This window comes from Canis lupus, chromosome 9 (genome assembly GCF_003254725.2).
Source record: "Canis lupus dingo isolate Sandy chromosome 9, ASM325472v2, whole genome shotgun sequence".
In the NCBI taxonomy this organism is placed as follows: Eukaryota; Metazoa; Chordata; class Mammalia; order Carnivora; family Canidae; genus Canis; species Canis lupus.
Window position 1 is genome coordinate 19410464 of NC_064251.1, and position 25824 is coordinate 19436287.

The following is a 25824-nucleotide window of genomic DNA, read 5'->3' on the forward strand; positions in this document are numbered from 1 at the left end:
CGGGCACAGAGCAGACACGCATCTTTTGCAAACATCTTTATTAATCTTGTATAAAAATAAGGTCCATGGAGAGTTCCCGGAGCTAAGGGTGGAGCACGAGGTTGCACTTTATAAGTTACAGGCCAGGCTCCGGCTGAGGCTAAGTATGGCTATTAGGGGGTGAAGGGTGCTGCAAGCAGCATTTGGGGGAGCAGCCTGCGATGCTGCACCTCCACCACGCCCCTGCGCCCCCCCCCATCCCCACACCCACCACCTGGGGTGGGCCCATCTCAGAAGGTGGCAGCGCCAGAGGGGGTCGCCCAGGCCCAGCCGAGCTGAGGGCCACCTTCCTTGGCCATGGCTTGCCACACCCCATCCCCCACTGAGTCCATCAGCAGAAACTGAAGGCTAGAGCGAGAGATCCGAGGTGACCTGAAGGGGGGGTCCCGGGGGGCGCCGGCGAGCACTTCTGCGGCCTGTGTCTGAGCGGATGTAGGGCTGATTCCGCAGATCTGGCAGCCAGGAGGAGAGACACTTACCCTTCAGAAGTCTGCCCCTGGGCTAGGTCCACAGCTCCAGGGCACAGACCTCAGCACTGTAGGGGCCGTGTTTATGTTTACCAGACCCTGCTCAAGCACACCCCAGCCATGTGTGGTCCCAGGGAGGGCAGCATGACCCAAGCCCCCGAGGGCCCCCAGGGTTGTGGGCAGCTTCTGGGGTCAGAGGCCAGGCTACCCAGGTACCTGGGGGCTAGAGAGGGATCTCTTCTCCCAGGCTGGCCTCACAGAGGAGCCTAGATGTCCGCTTGCCGGTGCGGGCCGTGAAGGGCACCGTCTTGAGCACTGACGGTTAGGATGGAGGAGGAGGGAAAGAAAGGGAAAAAAGACAGAAAAAAAAGCAAGAGGCAGTGAGGCAGCCAGACCCCTAGGGTGGGGGAAGAGGGAGGACAGCATTAGAAGGACAGACAGAGGCCAGGCCAGGTCCAGCCAAAGCCTCACCTGTGATGATATCTTCTATGGCGCCATCACGGTCACTCTCATAGATAAGTGGCTCCTTCTGCTGCTTCCGCTTCAGCTCAGAGATGAGGTCCATCTGCTGCCGCCGGGCCTTGGGTGGTGATGGGGAGGAGGAGTTGGTAATGGAAGGTGTGTAGCTCTAGCTCCAGAATCCCCTCTCCCCAGGCTACCAAACCCTAGAATATCTGCCTGCCTGGTCCCCCACAGCAGGCTGGAGAAGAAAGAAGCCATTCCCATCCCAGGTTCCTGAAGTACCATCCTCACCTTGGGCAAGGTCTATTCATAGAAAGGAGGGTGTGGAAAGGGGCCAGATCTTTGGGATGAGGATCCCTGCAAAGTGCCGAGCTCAGACACAACTGCCTACCTTGGGTGCTGGGGCTTCCTCTTTGCCCGGGGCGTCGGCACCTGCCTCCTGGGCTACTGCTTCCTTCTTCCACTGTTCCACCTCCTGCTCAGCTTTCTGAGGGGCCAAAGTGGGTCTCCATGAGGGGAGTCTTATCCAACCCTCAGAGAGAAGTGTCCCCTACCCCTCGCACTGCCCAAGTGGAGAGGCCAAAATGCCCACCAGACACACATACCTTGTAGGCCTTGATGAAACGGCTAAAGAGGGAAAAGAACATGGAGGGGGATGTGGTCTTGGGGTTCTCTCCGAAGTACTCTACCACAGATTCGTAGGCCTCCTGTGGGCAACAGCCTGTGAGACCCACCAGCACCCACCCCCCAGGAGTTCTGTGTGCCTTTAAGACCCTGGCCACTTCATCTCTGGCCACTTCATCTCTGCTCTGCCAGGCAGGTGGACCCCCTGCCTCATCCCCGACTGTGTCCCTGACCCTCCTGGCCTACATCCCCCACCACGGCCTTCTTCCCGGCCTACATCCCCCACCCCAGACTCCCCACCTTCAGCGCTCTTGGCCAGCCCTGGCCCACCTGAGCAGTCTTGCTGTCTGCCAGCAGTTTATCCATGGTGGGCGAGTTGGCCCTCAAGAACTCCTTGAGCACCATGCAGTCGTCCTGCCGCACAAACTCTCGCTGGGTCAACTCCAGGCCTCGCTGGAGGGAACGCACGTCCCCTAGGACGCTGTCCAAGGACACTGAGTGGGAGGGCAGGGCGGTATAGAGGCAGGGAATCAGAGAGGCCACATTCCCATGTCCCCTCCCCAGGGCGGAGCCCCTCACCCCACCCAAGGATGGGATACCTGCACCCCTACCTGACCCTGCCTTGTCCAAAAAGTGTAGGTCACTGTGGAAACCTGTGAGCTGTGGGTACTTCTCAGCAATGACCTTCACTAGGTAGTGCAACAGCGTCTGCTTGCGGTCGGTGGACTTCATCTCTAGCAGCTGCGTGCAGGCCAGTTGTAAGCCACAGGCCACCAGCTATTCCCCATCCCCCAGGCCAGGGAACCCCGCTTTGTGCCCCTCACCACATCCAGACTCTGGAGCCGGAAGCCATAGGCTGCTCCACGCTTGCTGCTGTTCATGTAGTTGCCAAAGGCCAGGACAATCTGGGAGAGGTAGGGGGAAGGAGTTCAGCAGGGTGGTGGGGCCCAGAGAACCCCCTGAAGTATGACCTGTGCAAATCAACGTGGCAAAGAGCAAGCCCCACATGCTCAGCCCGCTCAGCCCACACTGCATACCTCCTTGGACCTGTCAGGTCCATGGCCCATGTACATCACGTGTACATATCTGTGTGCCTGGCACACCCTTTTTTTTTTTTTTTTTTTAAGATTTTTTAAGTGATCTCTACACCCAACATGAGGCTCAAACCTACAACCCTGAGATCAAAAGTCTCATGCTCAGGGTGCCTGGCTAGCTCAGTTGGAGGATCATACAACTCTTAATCTTGGGGTCAGGAGTTCAAGCCCTATATTTGGTGCAGAGATTTCTAAATAAATATGAATAAACTTAAAAAAAAAAGTCACATAATAACTGAGCCAGCAAAATGCCCCCTAGCATACCTAATTTTGTCCTCTGCTATTCCTACCCAAAACTTCACTGCTGACCTCTCCTCAGCTGTGGTGTCACAGTCCGACAGCCATTTCTACTGGGTCCCAGATACTCCACCAGACTCCATTGGTTAGGTGCGGATGCTCTGCTAATCACACGGTGATCCCCAGAGAGGATCCCTCTCTCACAACCCAGAACAGGCAAGGAGTCATAGGTGGGCCCTACTTCCCAGACCCTTGCCCTGGGCTCTCACCTCCAGGATCTGGCGGAGTTTGTCAGAGGACTTGATGGACATTGAGGCTGCAATGATGGCATTCAGTTGCTGGGGGTGGGATTGGAGAGGCAAGATAAATTTGGGGCAGGGTCGGGGGCAAGCCCGTGGGAGGCTCAAGGACTCCTAAATGCCCTCTGGGAGCCCAGGCTGCTGACTGCCTTCCGGCCTCCCCAACCTAGAGCACAGCGCCCTGCCTGCCCCGCCCACACCGCTCAGCCTGCCCCGCCCACACCGCTCAGCCTGCCCCGCCCACACCGCTCTGCCTGCCCCGCCCACACCGGCATGAGCAGCTGGACAGTCTCCGGAAAATTGCCCAGGAAGGTGAGCGTGGCCATGCGCTCCGGCAGGCGCGGGATGCGGCTGAAGCGTAGCATAAAGCGGTCCTCCTCTGACAGCTCCTCCATGGGTCGCTGCTCCTGCTCGAAGCGGGTGATCAGGCTGCGCTCGTACTCCGTGGGCAGGAAGCGGGTCAGCAGTTCCAGGAAGTCCAGGCCAAGGGCCTGTAGGTCATACCTGGTGGAAGGTGGTGGAAGATCAGATAGTTATCCTTCTACACCCACCAGATCTGGAGGGTAGGACTACCACCTCCCCTCACTTCCTCCACTGAATGAGTGAACTTCAGTATTCGCTATCTGCCAACAGCTCCAAGGATCAAGAGGTAGGACTCAGGGAAGCTGGGAGCTGCGAAGCCTGAGGTCCCTGTCATACATCAGTGACAGAAGCCCAGCTGTAAATGCCTGGGCCTGAGTGCCCACGGCTGGGCAAGGAGGCAGGGAGGAAATGGGAATGTCTCAGTCTGGGCATGACTCACAATATGGCCTCAGGTTTTTGGGCCTGAAAATGAGAAGCGATTCCCAGCTCTACCCCCTGACCAGGGTTAGCATGAAGCTTGATGGCCTCTGCCTCATAGCTGGGACTCTTTTACCAGATGCCTGATGACCCTGGCCTAGCGAAGGGGCTGGGCTACTCACAAGCACAGGGCAGAGGTACTCACATCTCGATGGCCTGGCAGATGCGGTCAGCCCCCAGGTTGCCCTTGCGCAAGGTGATGGCCAGGTTCTTGGCCCGGTTGGCCTCGATGAGAGTGGCCTTGCTGGGGGCCTTCTGGGCTGCCTTACCCTTGAGAGCACTGAGGTCCAGGCTGGGACCTTGGGACTTAGTCTTGAACTGTTCCTCAAAGTCACTCATGTCTAGCTCCTGAGGGCACAGGGAGAGAGGAGGTGGAGCTAGGCGGGCTGGGGTCTGATACCTTCCTGGCTGACCCACCTTTCCAGCCCTGACCACACCACCCACAGAGAAACAAACCAGTAACCCGGCTTGACCAGAGGCCCTGATGGGAGATACACAGGAAGAGCAGCACCTGACCCTGGGGACCCAGACTCCAAGCCCTTACAGCTGAAGGAAGAACTGAATTGCCAGGGCTAAAAAGGGGAAAGGGAAGGGCATTCCAGGCAGAAGGAACAGCATGAGCAATGGCTGGAGGCAAGAGAACACATCCTTTTTGGAAAGTTAAAAGCAGAATTAGGCTAGAGGCGCCTGACTTTGGCTCAGGTCATGATCTCAGGGTTCTGAGACTGAGCCACATGTTGGGCTCCATGCTAAACTTGGAGCCTGCTTAGGATTCTCTGTCTCCTTCTGTCCCCCTCACCCTACCCCACCCGGCTTTCTCTGAGATTAAAAAAGAGTTGAAGCCCTGGTTTTCTGTGTGGGTGGTGAGAAAGAAGCTTAAAAGGAAGAGAGAGAGGCCAGACGTGCCCTCAAACAGTGAGGGGAAAAAAAGAAAACAGTGAGGGAGTTAGGAAAGCCTCCTGGGGAGTCCAGATATACTGCCTATCAGATACACTAATCCAGTTTAGCTTAACACCCATCCCCAGCCTCCATGCCCTCATCTGTACAAAGGGGTAGAGGAGATGACCTAGCACGATCCAGGCAAGTCCCCTCCTCCCCTGGCACCCACACTGGAAGCTAGGCAGGGCGTACTCACCTGCAGCACCTTCTCATCATTGAGCTCAGTGAAGACGGTGCCTGTGATCTGGCTGGGTTTCAGGGCCACCCAGTTTAGGAGTGGCATTCTGAACTTGGTCTGTATTGGTTTCTTGGCCTTTACTCCTGGGACATAGATGGAGTGGTGAGTGCTAGGGAGATGAGGGGGGCGGTGGCTGGAGAGACCCAGGGCCCAGAGAAGCCTGACAGGACAGGCAGAAGGCAAAAGGAGGCCCCCATACACAGGGTCCTGGAGGACACTGAGGTCGGGGCACCTCCATATCTCCCCCCAGCCCTGGACGTTCCACTCACCCGGGCCCATCTCTGGGCCGGACCCTCCAGGAGCATCAGAGGGACCTCCTGGAGGCGGTGGAGGCGGCGGAGGCACTGGTCCATCTGCACCGGGAGGCAGCGGTGGCGGCGGGGGTGGGGGCGGCAAGCCTCCCGGCAGCGGTGGGGGCGGGGGCGGGGGATCCGAGCTGCCAGGGATGGGTGAGGCCAGTGGGGGTGCTGAAGGCGGGGCTTCCTGCTGGGAGGAGGAGCTGGGAAGTGGGGGCGGTGGTGGTGGTGGTGGTGGCGGCGGGGGTGCTGCTCCAGGAGCCGGCTCTGCCGAAGGTAGGAGATCTGAGCCTGGAGAGAACCCAGATCCCAAGAGAGGGGAAAGGGGGTGTCAAGTTCGGGGCCTGGGTGGTCTGCCCCCACCCCCTCCCCACACATGCGCACTGGGCCCACGCCTACCGTCCCACCGCCACCTGACCACGCCCACAACCCCGAGCCTACCTCTGCCTGCTCTCTCCGCAGAGACGTCCCGGGCTCCCCTTCCAGACCCTGGTTCCCCTGCTCCCACCCCGCCCAGCCTGAAGCTCCTGCGCACCTGGGCTGGGTGAGCCGGTGGGCACTCCTGAGGTGGGCACTCCTGGAGGAGTCAGGGCGTCATTGCCGCTCGGAGTTGCCACGGCGACGGGAAGGATCTCAATGGAGACGGCATCCCCGGGCCCCCGCAGGATGCGGATTAACCCCTTCTCCTCCAGCTCCTCCACCTTCAGCTCTAAGGCCGAGGGCCGCGCCGGCACGGAGGTAGGCACTTTCTCGGGCTCAGGAGGACGCCTGGAGGCGCCCATGGGGGTCGACTCGCTGAAGCGCTCCTGCGAGCCCCGGGGGAGGGGTCAGTGCCTACCAGCAGGCCGGGCTCAGAGCCCCACCCTGCGGCCGCGGTAGGGGAGGTGTCCCTGCAGAAGCCCCCGCGGGTCGGCTCCGGGAAGCCGGGCCCCAGCCTCACCCTCAGGGTCTCCAACTCCTTCCGAGCCTGGCTTAGCTGCTTTTCCAGCTCGGCGATCTTGGCCATGGATTCGTTCTCCGCGTCCCGAAGCTTCTCCGTCAGCTGTGGCACAGCACATGGTGAGCTCCCACCCGCCGCTGGGCACTGGCGCCGCCGCTGAGGGGGCGGCAGCAGGCAGGCCTGCCTCCGGGGCTGGGGGAGGCTTCCGGATGCGCTTATTAGCACAGGGTGCCTGGCGGGTGGGCTAAGCCTGGAGCCGGAGCCAAGGAGGTGAGATCCTGAGGGCACTGACGTTCTCTCCGGAGGAGGAACCAAGGCACCGCTGAGGAGGGAGGTGGGCGGAGAGGGGCACCGGGCACCTCGTTACACCCAAGCCAGGTTTGGGCTCTGAGCGCAGGGAGAGGAGGCGCCTGCCTTCCTCCGAGGTCCAGCGCCCAGCGAACGCTCATTGAGAAAGACACCACAGGATTCAAGATTTGGATTCAGGTCTAGGTCAGGGGCCCGGCAGACGATAACCCCCTATTCCCACGATAACCCCCTATTCCCACCCAGAACCAATGCCTGAGCCCAGTGGGGGGTGGGAGGGGCAGGTTCAGGAGCAGCTCTCACCAGGGCCACCTGCTCCTGCAGCTCCTCCATGTGCTCCAGCACAGCATTCTTGGTCTCAGTGTCCTCCAGCAGCGCACCCACATCAAAAACATTATCCAAGTACGCTTGAATCTGTACCAGCAGCTTGTCACTCTCTGTGAGCCGGAGCCTCTGTCCCCCAGACAGAAAGAGCAGGGTGGGGCCCAATGTAAGGGGTCTTTCCAGTACACACCCCCACCATCAGCATGAGATGGGGCCCGAGCCCCAGCCCACTTTTTTTTATTTTTTATTGTTATAATTCACATGCCATAAAATTCATTATCTTAAAGCATATAATTCAGTAGCTTGTACTATATTTACAAGGCTGTGTGACCATCACTGCTGTCTTATTCCAGAACATTTTCATCCCTCTAGAAGAACCCCTGTACCTGTTAGCAGTCATTCCCTATTCTCTCCTCCCCCAACTGCTGGCAACTGCCAATCTACCTTCTGCCTCTGTGGACTTACCTCTTCTGGACATTCATATAAAGGAATCACGCGGTATTTAGATTTTTGTGTCTGGTTTCTTTCACTTAGCAAAATGCTCTTGAGGTTTATCCACATGGTAGCAGGTACCAGTACTTCATTCCTTTATATGGCTGACTAATATCCCCTTGTATGGTTGTATCACTCCAGCCAGCTTTTCACCTTTTGGCCTCTAGAAAGCCAGTCCCAAATGTCCTGCTCCTCCAAGAAGCCCCCCAAAGGAATCAGGGGACCTGCAGCTTCTCTGCTCAGGCTGGACCAGGAAGCACCAAGACCCTCGGTCTACCTTCCCCAGGGTAAGGAACTCCCCTATGACCTGGGTCCATCCAACATGAGCCAGCTCCCACTTTGGCCCCATATCTCTGTGCTCCCCATTGTGTGCTTGAGTCAGAACCTGTCTGAGAATGATGCTCCCAAAGCCAGACCCGGGGTGACCTAGAGCCTGTTCCAATGCCTGCAAGAATAGCTCCAGGGACAGTGGGCCTATTAAGTGGCAGAAAATGTCCTGCCTCATTCTGTTTATAGAGTCATCATTACCTTTATGAGTCTCTTGTTTTATAGATGGAAAAAAATGAGACTCCGAGAGAAGAAGAAACCTATCCAAAGTCGCATGGGCTTAGAAGCAGAGTCGGGATTTGAACCAGACCTGCCTGACCTCAATACCCAGGTTACTAACCACACAGCCCTACTCTGCAGCTGACGAGTGGTTAAGTCCCAGTGAGGGAGATGCAGGGAGTCCCAGTGAGAGGGATGCAGGGCTCACCTCCAAGTACAAGTCCAGGCCCAGGTGGGTGAACTCATATTGCAGGAAGACACGGAAGTTCATGTTCTCCACAGAGTGTACCACGATATTGATGAATTGCATGCAGGCCACCTGGGGAGCAGAGCCCATGGGCAGGTCTCTGGGCGGGAGTGCTGCATACCTTCTGTGCCCCATATACTCCCAAGTCTCTTCTCTTCCCCATTTCTCACTCCATTAACCCAGCTTTGTCCCTACCCATACTCTGCTCCCCCAACCCCCTCCCTCCAGCTTCCCTATCTCTGACATCCACCCTTCCCCCACCCCCAAACCACTCAGTCCTCACAATTCACAGGAGCAGAGCCCAGAAGCCAGATACCCCAGCCCCCTGGCTGCTCCTTACACTGAAGGTGGCCAGGCCCAGCCTGGGCTCCCGAGCTCACCATGAAATCAATGTTGCTGTCTTCTTTCTGGAAATACTCCATCAGCTTCTCGAAGCGGTGCTGCTCCCCACACACCTGGGTGGGGAGAATGGCTGTCACTAGGGCCCAGTGACATACCTCCTAAGCCATTTGTAGCCACCACCTTTGTGCTTCTACAGGCTCCTCCACATTAAATCTGAGTCAGGCCATGTCGCTCTTCCACTCAAAACCTCCCCTCCCCTCCCTCTCCATCTCCCCCAGCCCTCCCTTCACTTACTACACTGGCCACACTGGTATCCTGGCACCTTCCCACCCCAGGGCCTTTGCACCTGCTGTTCCAGCTGCCTGCTGTTCCTGCTCTTAGTCAAGATTGCCACCACACCAAGCCTCTCACTTCCTTCACAGGCTTGCTCAAACTTCACCATCTCCATGAAGCTTCCCTGACCACCCTGCAACCCATTTCTCTTGTCCCTCCAGCGGCCTGGACTCAGTCTTCAGAGTGTTCACCATTTCAGACACACAACCTGCTCATTTTGTATACTGTATATTATTATCTGCCCTCCCTTGCCTTCTTTGTTTCTTTTGCTCACTGATGTATCCCAAGTGCTCAGTCTGTGCCTGATACATAGTAGGCACTCAACAAGTATTCATGAAAGAAATTAATGACCATATCCCACCCCTATGCATCATATTCTTATGCATCTACTTAGCCAGAGTCAGCAGACATGTATATATGCAACTCTGAGATGCATGGACCAAGTACACTTTGGATCTGGCCAGGCTGAGGGTCAGAGGTTCAGCAGACCTCCATAGTTGTCCCTATCACCCCAGACAGTGCCCTTATATGACCTAGCACCTTCCCTCCAAAGCTTCCCCATCCCAGATTATCTTCACCCTGTGCTCCCCAAATGCCCACCCAACACTCCCAGCTGTCCCCAGAAGAGGCCACAATTGCCAGCAACAGGCCTGCAAGCAGCACTAGAGAACAAGCACATGTTTGGGGTGGGGGGACTTCAGTACCTCCTTGAAGTTGTCAAAGGCCGCAAGGATGATATCATGCCCTCCCCGCACCAGACACACAGCTGCCAGTAGCTCCAGCACCAGAGCCTTGGTTCTAGGGACAGAAGGGCCAGTTTATTCCTTGAAAGCAGGCCCCTCAACAAGGGTGGGTGTGGGTCTGGCTGGGGGAGAACAGGGCAGCTGATGGGGAATAGGGGTGGAATAAGCCTGGTCAGTAGTCCTGAGAACTGGGGACCAGAGTAGGCAAGGGGTGAAGTGGCAGGATAATCTAGATGTGGAGAAAGGGGAGGGGCCCGGACCTCACCTTGGGTTCTTGTTGTTGAGGCTCAAAGCAATCTCATTGACACAGGCTGGGTGGGTCATGACAAGGCTGAAGCCAGACTGGGGATAGAAAGGAAAGGTCAGCTCCTCCAGGCAGACACCCAGGACTGCCAGCACTGCTAGCAGTGCCATTGTATTCTGGTCTCTCACTGTCTTCAAGCTTGGGAAGTTCTTTATACCCAACTATAGCCTTTTCTGTGGCTGCCAAAGCCTGGCCCCCATTTTTAAATAACTTTGTTCAAAAGCCAGTGTCAGGATTCAGCACCTCGGACACAGTGAGCCCTCAAAGGTCTGCTAAGTGAAGGAGCACTTGCCCCACCAGCCACTCCTCCAAACAAAGTAACCCAGAGCTGCTCTCCATGAGGGTGCTGTGTCCAGCCTTCCTTGGTGGGTGTGCCTAGGTCCCCACATTAGTCCCCACCAAAGCTTGGAAGTCACCATGGAAATGCTCTCCACAAGGTGGCGCTCACAGCCCCATGGGCTTCTCTTCCATCTTGGAAGGCCAACTCTGAACTCAGACTCCCTTGGTTCATGCCCCCAGTCATGTCCAGGGTACTCCAGAGGACCTGACCGGGAAGGGACAGAAATCTGGGCTTCCCTTCATGACTCAGTAGCCTCAAGACCCTCAATGGCCCCCATCCCCAGGGTTCTCCAATGGGGAACAGGGTCAGGGGACAGTCAGTCCCTGAACCTCAGCGGCGTAGACAGCTCCCAGTGAGGACAGGCCCAGCTCCCCAGGTCCCCCAGTGCCTTGTCCCCACTGACCAACCTGGTAGTTCATGATGGCACGCAAGCACATGATGCACACATGGACGTCATCCTTCTGGCTAACAATGCGAGAATTCCTCAGGGTCTTCCTGCTGTGGGCAGGGGTCAGCCTGGGTGGAGGAGGGAGGGGGAAGCTGGGATTAGAGTCCGACTCCCGGCTTCCCACCCCCACCCCACCCTCAGAAGGCACATTTGGAACATTAGGCCACTGATTCCCATCCACACAACCCAAGAGGCCAGCTGAGGGCAGGAAGGCTTCCTTGGTCCCTAGGCCTTGGGCCTGGCATGCTGCAAGGGAGTACGGAGAGGGTCAGGAAGGCAAAGACCCTTAACAGCAACTTGGCATCAAAAGGGTTGCTGTGTTGTGGTAGAGGCCCAAAGAGGGAAAACCACCAAAGCTTGGAAGTCACCACGGAAATGCTCTCCACAAGGTGGCGCTCACAGCCCCATGGGCTTCTCTTCCATCTTGGAAGGCCAACTCTGAACTCAGACTCCTTGGTTCAAACACCAGCTCACCGCTTCTGAGGCAAGTTTACATGTGCCTCAGTTTCCTCACTTGTAAAATAGGAATAGTAATAATAGTACCTTCCTGATCGGGTTTTGGGGACTATGAAATGAGCTTCGAACATTGTCTGATACATAGTAAGTGCTATGAGTGTCCCTGATAATTCTTTGCTAGAAAATATGGGATTTTTTTTTCATTGTGGCAGAACTGCCAATCAGGATTTCCACATCAGTGCCTCTTGACAATTTTATCACATTTCCAACAACACTGGGAAGCCCCACCTCCTCCTTCCATCTGCCACATCGTCCGTCTCCTGTCATTGCTCAAATATGCCTGAGTCTTTGTTCATGCTGTTCCTTCCACCTGGAATACCCCTCCTTGTCCCCATCACTGCCTGTAAAGCCTGTATCCATCTGTGAGACATAGATGCTATCTCTTCTAGAAAACCTTCCTGATGCCCCAGGAAGTAGCCACCTCCCCTTTCAGAGCTCCCAGTCACACCTCCATGATAGCCTGTCATACATTGTCCCCTTCTAGACCAAGGGCTCCCCAGGGCAGGGTGATCTGTCTCCTGAGCACCTGCCACCATGCCTGATGCATAGGAAACGCTAAAAAAAATCTGTTAAATGAATGAATGAATGAATGAATGAATGAGCAAACAAAAAAAACATACTGCAAGAGTTTTGGGCTTAATATGAAGTTGGTCCCTTAGACCAAAGTGGGAAGGATGGAAGCCAGGGACCATGTGAGGTCCAGGGGTGTCTCCTTCTCTCTCCCCGCCTCCCAGCAGGATGTCCTGCATTAGGGTGGGGTGGCCTATCCGCAGCAGGTGAACCCAGGGGTGTCAACTGAACACCCTACCCCACCCCCACCCAGGGAGCCAACCAGGCATGCACCTGCCCCCAGGTGGCTACGTACCGGGGAGAGGGGGGGCACCTGGAGGCCGCACAGGAAAGAAGAGGGGGTTAGACAGGTACCAGGGAGGTCTTACCAACCCAGAAACACCATCCTCATCCCAGACCCACCCAGATTCCAGTTTCTAGATGCCATCCCTGGAAGGCTTCTTAGCACATCCATCTCCCAAGCCCTGCTTGAGGCCCTTACAGTGATCCTCAATGCCAGGCTGCCCCCTTCCACCACCCCCTGGTGCCTGGGGTAGGGCTGGGAGGGTGCAGCGGTCTAGGGGTGATGGGACCCACATACTTGATGGTCAGGTGGCGACTCTTGGGCTGTGGAGGCAAGGACGAGGGAGGACCCTTGCTGAGATCTTCCACCGACTGCTCCAGCGGCTTGCTTTTCTCTGAGCCAGGGACCCCATTGTCCGTACTCTCCATGTCATACCTGCAGGGGTTCAAGTGGGGTTGAAGGCCAATGCTGCAGGAGCACTTTAGGGAGGGGCAGGGGAAACTGAGGTACCATGCTAGTCAGAGGAGGGGGCCAGGGAATGACGGGACAGACAAGTAAGCCACCCAGGTCCCAGCTGGCCATCCCAGGCCACGTCCCTCTCTATCCGTGCAGGTCCTTAGAAAGGGGCATCACCCACTGTGAAGGGTGTGGTGTGTGTGAGCCCAGGGTGGATGCGGCCAGAGGAGTGGATGACAGGGAAATGTGGACCAGGGCTCTGAGGAGCAGCATGAGGGCTGGGGCAGGGGGCTTACGTGACGGAGCACTGGGCAAAGGCCAGGTACTCGAGGAGCACATCCAGGCCACGATTCTCCTCATTGAGGAACTCCTCCACCCACCTGCAGGGCACAGGGCTCCCTGAGTTCCAGCCAGTGGGGAGGTCCTGCCCAGAGTGGGCCCAGAACAGGCACAGCCAGGGCTCCAGGGCTGGCCTTCCCCTGGCAGGACACCAGCCAGCCCCAACCTCAGAAGAGCCAGTGGCACTAGAGGATGCCAGGGGGCTCAAGCAGGATCCAGAGCCCCACTGTGCCTTGAGGTGTGAGCAGAGGGTAGGCGGAGAGGAGGCAGGGAAGCTGCACTGGACAGCCAACCCAGAAGTGGCCCACGGGCACAGCCTATGCATGGGGGTTGGGGGGCAGGGAGGTGACAGCGGAGTAGCAAGAGGAAGCCCCAGGAACTACCTGGAGGCAGAACTCCCCCAGGCTCCAAAATGGAAATCTGAGCCCTTGCTCACCCAATGTGGTTTGTCCTCAGGGAGATCTCCAGCTCCCGCAGCACCTGTGTGGACTCCTGAACTCGCCTCTTAAACTGGGGACCAAGAACAGGAGAGTCTGGTGGGTGAAGCCTGGGGCCTCCCACAGTCCTGCTGAGCCCTGAGGCAGCAGCCAGCAGCCCCTGCCCTCCCCCTACGACTGGCCTTTCACGCTCAGCCTCCCCCACCACCTCCACACACCTGCCTGCAGGATAAGCATTCTCAGGCTCTGCGTAGCCCCATACACACAGACATGTGGCATACACACATACACGCACACGCACACAGCCAGCCACAGGGCACATGCACATTCATATATGAAGACCCTGGCCATGTACACACACATATGCATCCATACACAAGCACCCTGGATACACAGATAAGACACCATGCATTCATACGTGGACACATGAGGTACACACACACACACACACACACCCCACACCTATACATGAACCCAAGGGCACACAACCATATGTGGATACAAAAGTACATAGTATACATACATATCCACACACGGCCACACAGTGTGCACACACGCACGCACACACACAGTACAGTACACACAAGCAGACCTGTGGAAGCACACGCAGGGATGCAGAGGTGCCTGCCCAGGGCCCTCTCAGTCCCCTGGAAACATATACACACACTCATACACAAGCCCACCAAAGAGTTTATTCACATGGTTACTCTGGCTGCCCAGAGCTTAGAAGGGGTGGTGGTGGGGCAGAGAAAAAGGGGGAGACATATACCCCCAAGTTAGACATCCAGTCCGCTGCTACCTTTCGGCTGACCCCACCCGTTTCCACGTAGCTTCTCAGCTTCTGGATGTAGGCCGCTGGAGGGTTCTTGACCTGAAACCGCTCCTGGGAAAATGGAACAGGGTGTCCAGGGAACCAGCCAGAGCTACCTCAGGCTGAAGGACCAGCCCTCGCCCCGGAATCCCTTTCTCAGCTCTGACCCCAGGTCCTAGGCTATCTTAAGACCCCTCTGAAATACCAAAGATCTAACCAAGTCACCTGCCAGGCCACTTTAAAAGACCCGAGTCCCGGACCTCTGCTCCCCACTATGGCCTCACAAGCCACAGCCCTAGCACAGTCCTGAGGGGTAGTTTGGAGGTATCACTTCTACCCCACACCCCACCCTGGTGGCGGGGGCAGGGGGGGTTGAGTAGAGGGTCTCAGACCTGCCAGTAGGTGGCACCTTCCCAGCTCCCCTGCCCTCCCCAGGCTGCACACCTATCCACCCTGGATCACACACCTGCCTTCCCCGGGTCACACACCTGCCCACCCTGGGCCACACACTAGCCCCGAGCTGCACTGGAAGGTACCTGTGCATGTGTTTGCTCATCTTCCGTGCTCAACAGAGCAACCCCTAACTCCCCTGCCTCCCCCAGGACTCCGATAGCCACTCACACAGAGAAGCAGGGGCCATATCAGAGGGCCCTACCCAGAGGAGCTCCCATCCTTCCCAACCCAGATCCCTCAGCTATGCCCAGCCACCCTCCTCAACATCCCACTTCTCCCAGGCCTCTGAGCCCCCAACCTGAAATGCCAGGTCAAGTAGCAGGGATCCCTACCACAGCCCCAAAGCCTCTAAAAGCAGCTCACCGCCCTCCCTCCACGGCCCAGCCTTTACCCCCCCCCAGACTCCTGCACAGCCGGCTCATCCCATTCTGGTCCATTAGCAAGAGTCAAAGGCCCAGCCTTGGCTCCCAGGGGAGGCTCCTTGCTCCCCAACTCCCCACCCCCAGCCTCCCTCCCTCACTGAATCACTGCAGCAGCCAGGCCCCACCCTGGCCCAGCACTGGGAGAGGGGTCTTCCTTGCTACCACGGACAGCAGCCCTAGAAGCTGCAGAGACAGGGCACCCAGTGGGCCATGAAGGTGGCAAACCCAGGTGCCTAACTAAGCACCAGGAGACAAGGATTCTGGTTCTTGCTCTGCCGCTTGGTTACTGGTTACCTTCGGGTGGTTGCTTGGTTGACAGTAGCTCCTCTGAGGCCAAGGAAAAGAAAGACAGGGACCCTGCCCCTTCCTTCACACCTCCCATGAAGTCAAAGATGCCCCCTCTTCCCCAGTCCAGAGCAGGAGGGTCAACAGAGGCTGCTCCAAAAAGCTTAGCAAGGAGGGTGGTGACACGCCCCAGCTGCATTGGCCAGCACCCTGCACTAGCCCCTGCCAGCTCTGCCGAGGGCAGACCCAGCCCTGCCAGGGACTCATAAGGTCCCTGGGGAGGCCCATGTCCACGAGATGGAGATCCTAGAGTCTTGAAGATACCCCTAGCCCCCTCTGCAGGTGCTACACAGGCCTCTGGCAGGGTCCCCTCTCCTGCCGGCCCTAGCCTGGCCAGGGCAGGGCACCCTGATGCCAGAAGGGGCCTGGTACCTACCTGGTCACAAATGAGCTCCCACTTCTTCTCATTGTCATACTGGCTCAGCAGCTGCACTTTGTCCGGCGGCAAGTTCATGCAGTTCTGGGGGAAGGGAGGACAAGGTCAAGACTCTGAGCCCGAGCCCAGTGTGAGGGGCAAGACATGGGCATTTTCAGAGAAGCCACAAGGGGTCAGCTCCCTAGGAGACCTGTCATACACATGACACCTGTCACCCTCTCACCTGGGAGATAAGCGTCAGCTGATGAGAAAACTGAGGCCCAAAGGTAGAGCACCTTGGCCTAGGCCCCAAAGCTAGAAAGTGACACTGGGATTTGACTCGGAGTCAGCCTGACCCCGGGGCCTGGGCTCTGTCATCCATACACCACCTCCCTGACACATCTGCCATGATGGTAAGAGCGTGGGTTCTCAACCTAACTTCCTGGGGCCTCTGGCTCCTCTGGACTCACTTCCCCACGTGCAATGAGGGGGTATCATCTCTTCTTCCATTTGGGTGGGAAGCTAACAGGATCCACCTCCAGCCAGGCCCAAGTGCAGCCAGGCTCGGACTGGACCCCCTTCTTGCATGCCCCCAAACACCACGTGGACTATCACTGTAGCCTAGGGCACCAGTGTCTCACAAACACCAGAAAACCTCTTGCAAGCATGGCAATGGCAATCTCCTCCTCATCCCTCCCTTGCCCCATCCCTCCTCATTACTTCTGGAAGGAGGAGACCGGGACAAGCCAAGGGAACTTTTCAGGCAGGGAATTCCAAGCAGGTGCGTCATGGCTGCAGGGGCCAGGGGGATTCCTGGGGAAGGTCACCCAGCCACAGGAACTGGGGACAGCCGCTGACATGCTAGGTCTGTGGTGCTGGTAGCCCAGGCTGGGACTCCCCTCAAGAGCTAAGAAAGGTCAGCATCGTTCTGCCTGGTCCTCCTCCCCCTCACAGGGCAGTTATAGGGTCCTGCCCAGTGCTGCTCGCACACGGGGATCCCTGCCCCCCTCCCCGAACTCGACTTGTCTTCCTGATAGACACAGTAGATGATGCCAGTCTACCCCAATTCGGCAAACCTCAGGTCAAAAGAAGATCTACTATGTGTTAGGCCCCAAAAGACAGTTCTTGCCCTCAAGGAGTTCCATCCCTGCTGGGGACGTGGGAGTGCCCAGGGATCCCCAGCCCAGAGTCAAAAGGCCCCTGTCACCAGCTCTGGAGGCTCAGTCTACAAGTCCTCAGTCACATGAGCCTGAAAGGAGGCCACAGCTGGAGCACAGAGGGGCCACACCCACCCAAGGCTCCTCAGCCAGCTTCCTCTCTGGGGTGCTGGGCCTAGTTCTGGGGCTCTGGCCAGACCTCACCCCAAAAAAATCACTGCCTTGGGTCAGTCCCAGACAACAGGAAGCTGGGTGCTCTCAGCCCCCATTGCCCAAGCTTTCCGGCTAGAGCCCCACTTGAGAGGTGAAACTGGCTACCCACCAGGCCCCCCAGGCCAGCTGGCAATGGGGCTACATCATTCTTCTCCCCATTGTGAAAGCTAGCCCCTGGATTAAGGAAACCGCTGCTGTCTCCTCTGTTGCACTCCCCCAAGCTGCCAATAGCCAGCCCGGCTCGTGCCACCACAGGCCAGACTGCCCAGGCAGGGCCCTTGGAACTGGGGTAAGGCCTCCATTGGACCTGGACCATTCTCGATCCCTGTCTCCCTCTCCCTCTCTCTCTCTCTCTCTCTCTCTCTCTCTCTCTCTCTCTCTCTCGCTGTCTCGCTGTCTCACGGTCTCTCTCTCTCCTTGTTCTCTCCTGCTCCATCCTCATCCCACAGAGACGGGGGGTGGGGGGGTGGCACGGGGCAGAGGGGGGAAGGCCAGGGCAAAGTAGGAAGTGGGGAGGCAGCCAATGCCAGGGAAACTGAGCGCTGGCCAACACAGGAGAGAGGCTGTGGCGGGGAAGGAGAGTGAGGAGTGAGGGGGATGGCTGAGCCCCAGCAACTGAGCCTTCCAGGAGACAGCTGCTTCCTAACATGGGTCTTCCTGGGGCCTCACTGACCCCAGGGCCCTGTCTGGCTCCCTGAACAGCCCCAGTGGCACTTCTAGAAGCAGCAACTAATCATAATAATGACCCCCCACAGATGGGGTACCCGCCATCTCTGCCTGGACGCTCACCACGCCTGGCACCGCGCTGAGCCCTCCACTCGGGGGACTGCCCCAATCACCCCAACCAGCACCAGCAGTCCCATCATACAGGTGCAAGTACAGATTAATGACCTGCCCAAGGTTACAGAGCCCGGAAGCAGGGAGCCAGACTGGCTTTGAGCCCAGCGCTGACTCTGAACCCACTCCCACGGGCCACCCCACAGTTATTACTGGGGAGGGGGCAGCCTCTGCTGTGGGGTCCATCATCCCAACAGCGGTGGAGGGAGGGCACTCCTCCGCCCCTTCCCCACCTGGGTGTGCTCAAGCCCCGGGGCTGCGCCAGCCTGCCAGACAGGCTAAATTTAGGCTCAGAAATCAGAAATAGCTCTGACAGCGCTGAGCGCTAATTAGCAGCTGTTCCTCCGCTGTGCCCACCGATGAGCCAGGGACCCTAAGGAGCGAGGGAGGAAGCAGAGAATGCCACTCACCCAGGGTGGAGTGACGTGCTCCCGGAAACCAGGACCACAGGCCCAGGGTCCCCAGCAAGGGGGTGGCAGCAGGGGGACAAGCAGCAGGTGGGCTGGCGGGGCCCAAATAGGCGAGTCCAGGTGAGGGGAGGAGAAACACTTGCCTCCTGGGAGGGGACATGGCTGGAGGAAGAAGCTGCGCTGGCTTCAAGGGACCCAGCTTCTGAGCCCACCTAGCCAACTGTCTCCCAAACCCCTCAGCCTCCTTCTCCATAAAACAGGCACACTTCCCCCCTCTGCCTTGCAGCTCTCAGAGCTCCTGGAAATACCCAGCAAGAAGCTGTGTTTTGATGTAATAATACTCTTCAGTGATGCACACTGTGAAGAGGCATTTCACAGATTGGGAGTTGGGGGGAGCCCACTGAAGACCCCAAGGTGAGGGATGAGGTGATGAGCAGAAGTGTGTAAGACATCCAGATAACATGGACCGGTCTCTGAGGCCAAAAATGAGCTGACCTTTCAGCCCCCCATTCCCAGCTGCCCTCGATGCTCTGGGTCAGAGGAAGAGGGGAAAAGATCCATCTTTGAGAGTGTGGCCAAGAAAAGGAGCTGATTCCCCAATCTTTCTATTAGAACATGTGGGGATCATTCTCCGTCCCTGCCCCTACCTCTCCAGGCACAAGAGGAACCTCTTGCCTTGCTCACCCAAGACCAGCCCCTTGCAAGCACAGCCTGACCCACTCTCTCCCAAATGCTGATATCTGGAGAGGTGTCCCTGGAGGCAGAGGGGCTCCAGTCTGTATTTGGACACAGCCACACCCTCTGGTTTCACTTTCAGCTTAAGCTCAGACTATGTCCCAACCCACCTGCCCACCCTCTCCTCATGACATCTGGTCCTTTGAGTCCCCAGATGCCCTTAAACTAGAGTTCCAAGCCCAGGCTCAGACCAGCCCTATGGGGGCTCCACAGCCTGATGAGCCCAGAAGCCAGGAGGTGTCCCCCACTTCCCCATCCTTCCCTCTTCCACCCACCTTTCCATGGCCTCAACCTTTGGGGGCGGGGTGTGTGTGTGTGTGTGTGTGTGTGTGTGTGTGTGTGTGTGTTTAAGATTTTATTTATTTGTTCATGAGAAACACAGAGAGACACAGGCAGAGGGAGAAGCATGCTCCTTGCAGGGAACCCAATGCGGGACTGGATCCTCAGACTGGGATCACTCCCTGAGCTGAAGACAGATGCTCAACCACTGAGCCGCCAGGCATCCCTCAACCTTGGTTTTAGAGCTTTCAGTGTATCTCCAAAAACAATAAACTTTTTCCACGTTTTAAAATTCCAGTATATAGGTTTTTCTGGGGCTGCCATAGGCAATCCCAGACTTAGAGGAGGGTCTAGGGTGACTGGCCCTGGGATTAGGAGCTAAGAACCCCCAAAAGCTCACAGCTTCTCCCCTCGGGGTGGAATGGTACCCATGGCAGGGACAAGGACAAGCCAGGTGGAAGCCAGGGCAGCAGGCACTGCCCATTCAATCCACAATGGTTGGGGAATTACAGTAACAATGATAGATATTCCCCAAACGTTCACTCTGCGTTAAGTGCAATTCCTAGTGCTTTTTATCTACTGACTAATTTAAACCTCATAAAAGGGACATCTGGGTGGCTCAGAGGTTAAGCATCTGCCTTCGGCCCAAGGCATGATCCTGGAGTCCCAGGATCGAGTCCCACATCAGGATCCCTGCATGGAGTCTGCTTCTCCCTCTGCCTGTGTCTCTGTCTCTCTCTCATGAATAAATAAATAAAATCTTTAAAAATTTAAAAAAACTCAAAAAGAAGCTTACACAGTAAACACTATTGTGATCCCCATTTCACAAATGGGAAACTGAGGCACAGAGCAAGTAAGTCACTTGCCCAAGCTGACCTGGCTGGCAAGCAGGTGAGAAGACTCAGTTTCCTTGGAAGAAAGAGCACTGGAGACAGGGAAAAATGTAGGTCCTAAGCCCCCAGGGGTCTTCTGCAGACAGCCTGGCCCCAGTACCCCCGTCTGAGGAACCAGGAACAGCCAGCCCCATTTCCTGCCACCCAGCACCCTACGCTTCCTGTTGTTGCCCACACCGAGCTCTTACTCACTGGGGAACCCCCCCCCAGTACACCGTCTCTCAGAGGGAAGTGGAGGCCTCCCCACCCCCTCCCCATGTGCACACAGCTACCGTTAGCACCACTGCCCCACCCTCCAGGAGAGGTGGGCCCTCCCTCTGGTGGTTTCCGGCCAAGGCAGTTTTCGGTCTAGGCCTCGCTGTTGCTGACCTGCATGATGGCAGCGAAGGCAGCCTGGCCTATGAGGGCTGAAGTTGGTAACCTTGGTTGGTCTCGGTAACGGAGATGGGAAGAGGGGAAAGGCACAGTCTGGAGGGCCTAGAAGGCCTCCGGTATGCAGAGGATCCTATCCACTCCCAACATCATCCCCTTCCTCACAGTCGGGGAGAGTTTCTGGAGCACTTGCTCTATGTCAGGGCAAACTCAATCTTTCCACAATCCTAGGAGGCCAGCATATGCCGGTAGCATTCTCTCTCTACATGTGGGGAAAATTGAAGTTCAGAGAGGTTAAGGAGCTTGCTCAAGGTCACACAGGTAATAAGTGGCAAAGACAAACCCAATTCCCACAACAGAATGACCCCGAAGCTCAGGAAGCTACTCTGCCTTTCCCATTAATAACCCTTGCCCCTCCCAGAGGCAGGCAGGCCTGAGCCACCTTCCAGGGCTCCATGTTCCCAGGAAAAATGCAGAGGTAGCCCCCAGAGCAGCCCCACCTGCTCCTGCCCATCTCACCCAGGTCCTTGCCAATTGGCCCCAGATGTCCCTGTGAATCATGCCTACCACATCCCTGGGTTTCCGGGGTCAGCACGTGCCAGCCCTGCCTGCTAAGAATGTCAACCCACAGTTCCTGCCCAGCCCAACATCTGCCCACATGGCCACGGCACCATTGAGATCCTCCATGTAAGACACCCCACCCCAGAGATAAGAGGTACAGGGCCTGAGTGCCCCTACAGCTACATGTCCCCAACTTCATCTGTCTCATCCCAGAGAAGGGCACTGGCCAACAGAATGGAGTCTACCTCTGCTCTTCAGGGAAGGGGTCCAGATGAAAGCAGGACTCCCAGGATCTGACCTCCCCATATAGCCTCACCAAATGTCTACATCCCTGGGCACATGCTGAGGGCCACCCAGGGTGCAAGGCCCATTGGGCAAACTCGTCTCCAGCTGGTTTGGCCTCCGCGTGGATCAGCATCACTCTCAGCCTCGAGCACCACATCCAGGCAACTTCCCCTAGTCCTCGAGTCCCAAGGTTACAGGCTCCTCCCTGACCAGACAGATCAGAGGTGTCCTACGCTCAGCCGCTGTAAGCATGGAACTTCTGGAAGGCCAGGAAAGAGTGCCTTGTTCATCCCAAGCGCCAACCCTTATAGGGAAAAGTCTACAAGGGAGACACAAGCCTTGGGCATGGCATAGGAGAGGCGAGAGCGTGGAGCCTGGCAGGCTAGTTTTCCCACCATGACAGCAGGCCCATGTCGCTGGGCAGCCATCGCTCCTCTGCTGTTGCTAAGGCAGCAGTAGGAAACCCTGGCTCAACCTGCTTTCTTCCCACCTCCATTTTAAGCAGGGGCACCTGTCTCTCTCACAGCCTCCTTGGAATGGTAGCCCCCACCACCCACCCTTGCATGGCAGAAAGGCCACTATAGGAAAAGGGGGAGCAGGCTCCCTCTCCTACCTGGCTGTGGGCCTTGGTGGGGGTGCTCTCCACCCACAGGATGGGTCCCACAGCCAGGAGCCAAGGACTGGTTTTGGGTCTCAGGATCCTATTCCCCACCAGGAACCAAAGGGCTGAGATTAAGCAAAAGGAAGAGGGGCGCCTGGGTGGCTCAGCCGGTTACATGTCTGCCTTCCACTCAGGTGGTGATCTCAGGGTCCTGGGATGGAGCCCTACATTGGGCTCCCTGCTCAGCGGGGGAGTCTGCTTCTCCCTCTCTCCAGCCCCCACTCATGCTTTCTCTGGCTATCTCTGTCTCTGTCAAATAAATAAATAAAATCTTTTTTAAAAAGAATAGCAAAAGGAAGGGCTTCCCTGGGGCCATGTGACAACATCTGAAGGGGCTATGCTTTTCCCATCAAGAATCAGAGATTCCTGGGGGTGGGGGGCCCATCACTCTCAGCAGTCTGAGGCTCTTCTCCTCTTAGACATTCACTACAGACAGGACTCCCCTCTGGCCAGGAGGCAGTGCTGATGGAGGCACGCCCTGCGATACTGGTTGCCAGGCCTGTGGGTTTAGCCAAAGACGTAGCCCAGGCAGCTGCAGGCAGGGGCCAAAGCTGTCATGCCAGGGCGGGGCTCATGTCCCTGTTGGTGGGGAGGGAGGGGAGCCAGGTTCTTGGCTGAGCGACCTTGGATGGGGTGTGTTCTGCTCACATAGGACAAGGGACAGGCTGATCCCTCCCAGAAAGAAGGCCAAGAGTAGAAACACACTGGGGTTTCTGTGGGCTAGGGTGGAAAGCTGAGCCCCAATGGGTGCTGCTGCCCTAGATTTCTACCTAACTCCCCCCTAAGACCCAGCTCGGGCCCTCTGCCTTGCATGCCCCGGTACTCAGGGACTCCCAGTGGTGGTTAGTATCAGACTCAGCCAATCAGAGCTAAGGCCAAAACACAAGCAGGGCAATCAAGAAGTACACATGCATCAAAACCTCACCATTTGACTTTTGGATTTCCCACTGGTCTGAATTATTCACACAGCTCCTCCCCATTAGAATGTGTTTAACTGGGGCCGGTACTTCACCCTGCCAGTCTGTCACACCCCTGTCCACAGACACACAGTTGTGGGGAAAGACAGACTCATATCCCCCACCATCAGCCTGGCCAGAGTCCAGGGATCCACCACCAACTCAGGCTCCCCAGATGGCCCCCCAGAGACCAACTTTCCTCATTCTGCCCCTCCCCCACCTGCTCAGCTCAGCTTTGCCAGGCCATGGGTTTGAGGAAGGGAAAGCAGGTGGACAGATGGGGGTAATCAGCACCTGGCCAGGTGTGAGGTGTCCCTCAGAGTCTCTCCCTCTCCCCTAATCAAGCAAGGTGCCTTCAAAAGGATAGACCAGACCTCACCCCACCCAAAGCTCCTCCAAACCCCTCCTAGTCTTCCTTCTGAGAGGGGGCAGCCAAGATTTCTAGGAACTCTTATGAGGGGCCATGCAGAGGATCTGGCAGGTACAGTCCAATGACCGGCAAGGGAGGGGAAATGATGCCAAGGAGGTGGAGGGGACAAAGAATTGAGCACTGCCACCAGCCAGGCTTGCTCTACTGCCTGTGCCTCCCCTGGGCCTTCACCCTCAGACCTGCAGTGCCAGCCTGCTTAGACTCGGAAGTGCCCCCGGGAAAAAGCACGGCCTCATTCGCCTGTCATCCAGAGTCCAGCAAGGGAGCTGACAGCAGACAGGCCACCAGGCAATTAGAGAAGGGAGCCTGGGACGGGGCTGATGTAGGGAGAGGGAAGTGAAAATGAGTGGCCCTTCCCCCTCCCTACTTCTGCCTCCCACCGAGTCTTGGGGAGCCCTGATTTTGCTCTAGAGCCCCTCCCCAAACACATCCTGACTGCTTCCAGGCTCAGCCGCAGCTGATGGCTCTCTCCCCAGGGGCCAAGTCTCCAAGACCCCCCCCCCATTCCTCCAGCAGGTGATAGTGGGGAAGGGAGGGGGTGCTCCCAGACTTTTGCACCATACCAAGCCAGAGTGGACCAACCCATCCCGACCCTCCTAACCTTAATCCCTTCAGTGGGCTGGAGGATATGCCCCAGATAATAACCCACAGACAATCTCTCCTGGACATGTAGTGGGTGAGAAACAGACACTCCCCTCCGTCTGCATGATCCGAGAACCCAGCTCCCAGCAGCCCAGGCACCATCGAATTAGGAGCAAACACCTAAATGCAGTCTCCAGCTCCCAGGACATGAAAATGTAACCCTTCCACCTTGGCCCCGAGACACTAGCAGATGCTCCTGACCGCCCGGTGGGTGGGCCTCATGCAGTGCGGAAGGGGCTGCTCCAGGACCCCTTTTTGCGTGCTGGGCTCCCAACTTCCTGCAGGACATTTTCGTTGAGACCTTTAGACCCAGGAGCGCTGGGGAAGGGGGTGTCTCGGGGAGGCAGACCCGGCGACTGCAGAACAAAGTTTTGGGGGGAGAGTGCTAAGTCACTCCGAGAAGAAGCCACTGTCATTCCCACGTCCTGTAGGGGCGGCCACCGGGCCGGGGATCTCCAAGCGGTACCCGAGCCCCCGGGGCGGGGACGCGTGCCGAGCCCCTGCCGCCCCCCGCCCGCGCCCCGCGCGCGCCGGGCCGCACTCACCAGAACCCGGTTGAACCTCTCCTCCAGCTCCCCGGCCGCGGGCATCGGCTGCTTGGGCGCCGCGGGCTGCTTGGGGGACGGCGCGGCGGGGCCCGCGGGCTGCTCCGCGCTGCCGGCCGCGTTGCCCATGGTGGTCCCCACCCAGTCGGCCAGGCGCCTCCAGCCTCGGAAATCCAGCTTTCCGGGGCGCGGGGGACGCGGCTCGGGGCCTGGGGGGCGAGCAGGGCAGCGGCGGCGGCGGCGGCGGCGGCGGGGGCGCGGGCTCGCTCGGCGGCGCTCGGCTCAGCGGCGCGCGAGGGCCGGGGCGCGGCGTCCCATCGGGGCGGCCCCGTCCGAGGAGCGGGCGGCGAGCTGCGGGGTGGGGGGAGGAAGTCAGGCTGCAGCCGCCGGGGCCAGAGGGCTGGGCCGGGGGCAGGAAGCTGCGGCGCGGGCTCCCCCCTCGGCGATTTTCGAACTTCTGCTGTCGCTCCCCGAGCGCGCAAACCGCATTTCGCCGCCGCCGCGACGCACCCGGCCCCCGGGGGGCGGGCTGGAGGGGGGGGCGGGCGCGGGCCGCGGGCCGGGGGTCCGCCGCAGCCATGGCGCGGCCCGGAGGGGGCCGCCGCCCCGCTTCACCTGCCGCAGGGGGGGCGGCGGGCGCCGCTTCACCTGCCGGAGCGGGAGGCGGCCGGGGCGAGGCAGAGGCGGCGGCGCGCGCGGCGGCGCCTCCGGGTCCTAGAACCGCATGCTCCCGCTCTCCCGGAGCAGGGGATCGGCGGGGTCGGGGTGAGGCGGGGCGGGGCGGGGAGGGGTGGGGGTCAGGCCCGGGGGTCCGGAGGGGCCGACCTCCTTGGCGACGACTGCCAGCGGCTGCGAGCGCGGCTTGGGGACCCATGACCGTGCGGCGCTGGGGCGCAAGGTCTGGGTCTCCCTCTCGGATTCCCGACAGAGAAGGTGGGAACCCCCTTCCAGGCCCCCCACC

General features: G+C 58.1%; 1 protein-coding gene and 1 long non-coding RNA gene across 11 annotated transcripts; one reads left to right on the forward strand and one right to left on the reverse strand.

Moving 5' to 3' along the window:
• Positions 1-23: 23 nt before the first annotated feature.
• FMNL1 (formin like 1) lies at positions 24-25021 on the reverse strand. Of its 8 annotated transcripts, none has more exons than XM_035721248.2 (28): positions 24864-25021; positions 15909-15992; positions 14301-14384; positions 13501-13574; positions 13022-13105; positions 12567-12704; positions 12282-12299; positions 10860-10968; positions 10074-10150; positions 9770-9863; positions 8771-8845; positions 8352-8462; positions 7085-7234; positions 6476-6577; positions 6071-6341; positions 5509-5826; positions 5198-5322; positions 4208-4410; positions 3492-3726; positions 3193-3261; positions 2417-2497; positions 2204-2333; positions 1923-2086; positions 1574-1675; positions 1360-1455; positions 978-1086; positions 723-821; positions 356-491 (listed from the first exon to the last, which is right to left on the reverse strand). In XM_035721248.2, the coding sequence occupies exons 1-27, from the start codon at positions 24990-24992 to the stop codon at positions 730-732; spliced, it is 3324 nt and encodes a 1107-aa protein (XP_035577141.1). In that variant the 5' UTR covers positions 24993-25021; the 3' UTR covers positions 356-491; positions 723-729. The 8 variants fall into 8 exon arrangements, with proteins under 8 accessions (XP_025296512.1, XP_025296509.1, XP_025296513.1 ...); XM_025440725.3 differs by having other exon boundaries at positions 14271-14384; XM_025440727.3 differs by lacking the exon at positions 723-821 and having other exon boundaries at positions 24-491; positions 24864-25020.
• LOC112655576 (uncharacterized) lies at positions 6134-22644 on the forward strand. 3 transcript variants are annotated; one of them, XR_007412857.1, is made up of 6 exons: positions 6134-6273; positions 6524-6594; positions 7765-7884; positions 9155-17546; positions 18013-18918; positions 19614-22644. It is a non-coding gene; the product is annotated as an uncharacterized LOC112655576 (long non-coding RNA). The 3 variants fall into 3 exon arrangements; XR_004818997.2 differs by having other exon boundaries at positions 19622-22644; XR_007412856.1 differs by having other exon boundaries at positions 18013-18127; positions 18791-22644.
• Positions 25022-25824: the final 803 nt, after the last annotated feature.

Bases quoted from the DNA above. Each gene is read 5' to 3' on its own strand.
- FMNL1 (XM_025440724.3), bottom strand. From the start codon at position 24,992: ATGGGCAACGCGGCCGGCAGCGCGGAGCAGCCCGCGGGCCCCGCCGCG. The intron at 10,151-10,859 runs GTTGGTCAGTGG...TTCTATCCCCAG, and splicing joins GTGCCATCATGAACTACCAG to TCTGGCTTCAGCCTTGTCAT. The intron at 8,463-8,770 runs GTGAGCTCGGGA...TCTGCTCCCCAG, and splicing joins ACAGCAACATTGATTTCATG to GTGGCCTGCATGCAATTCAT.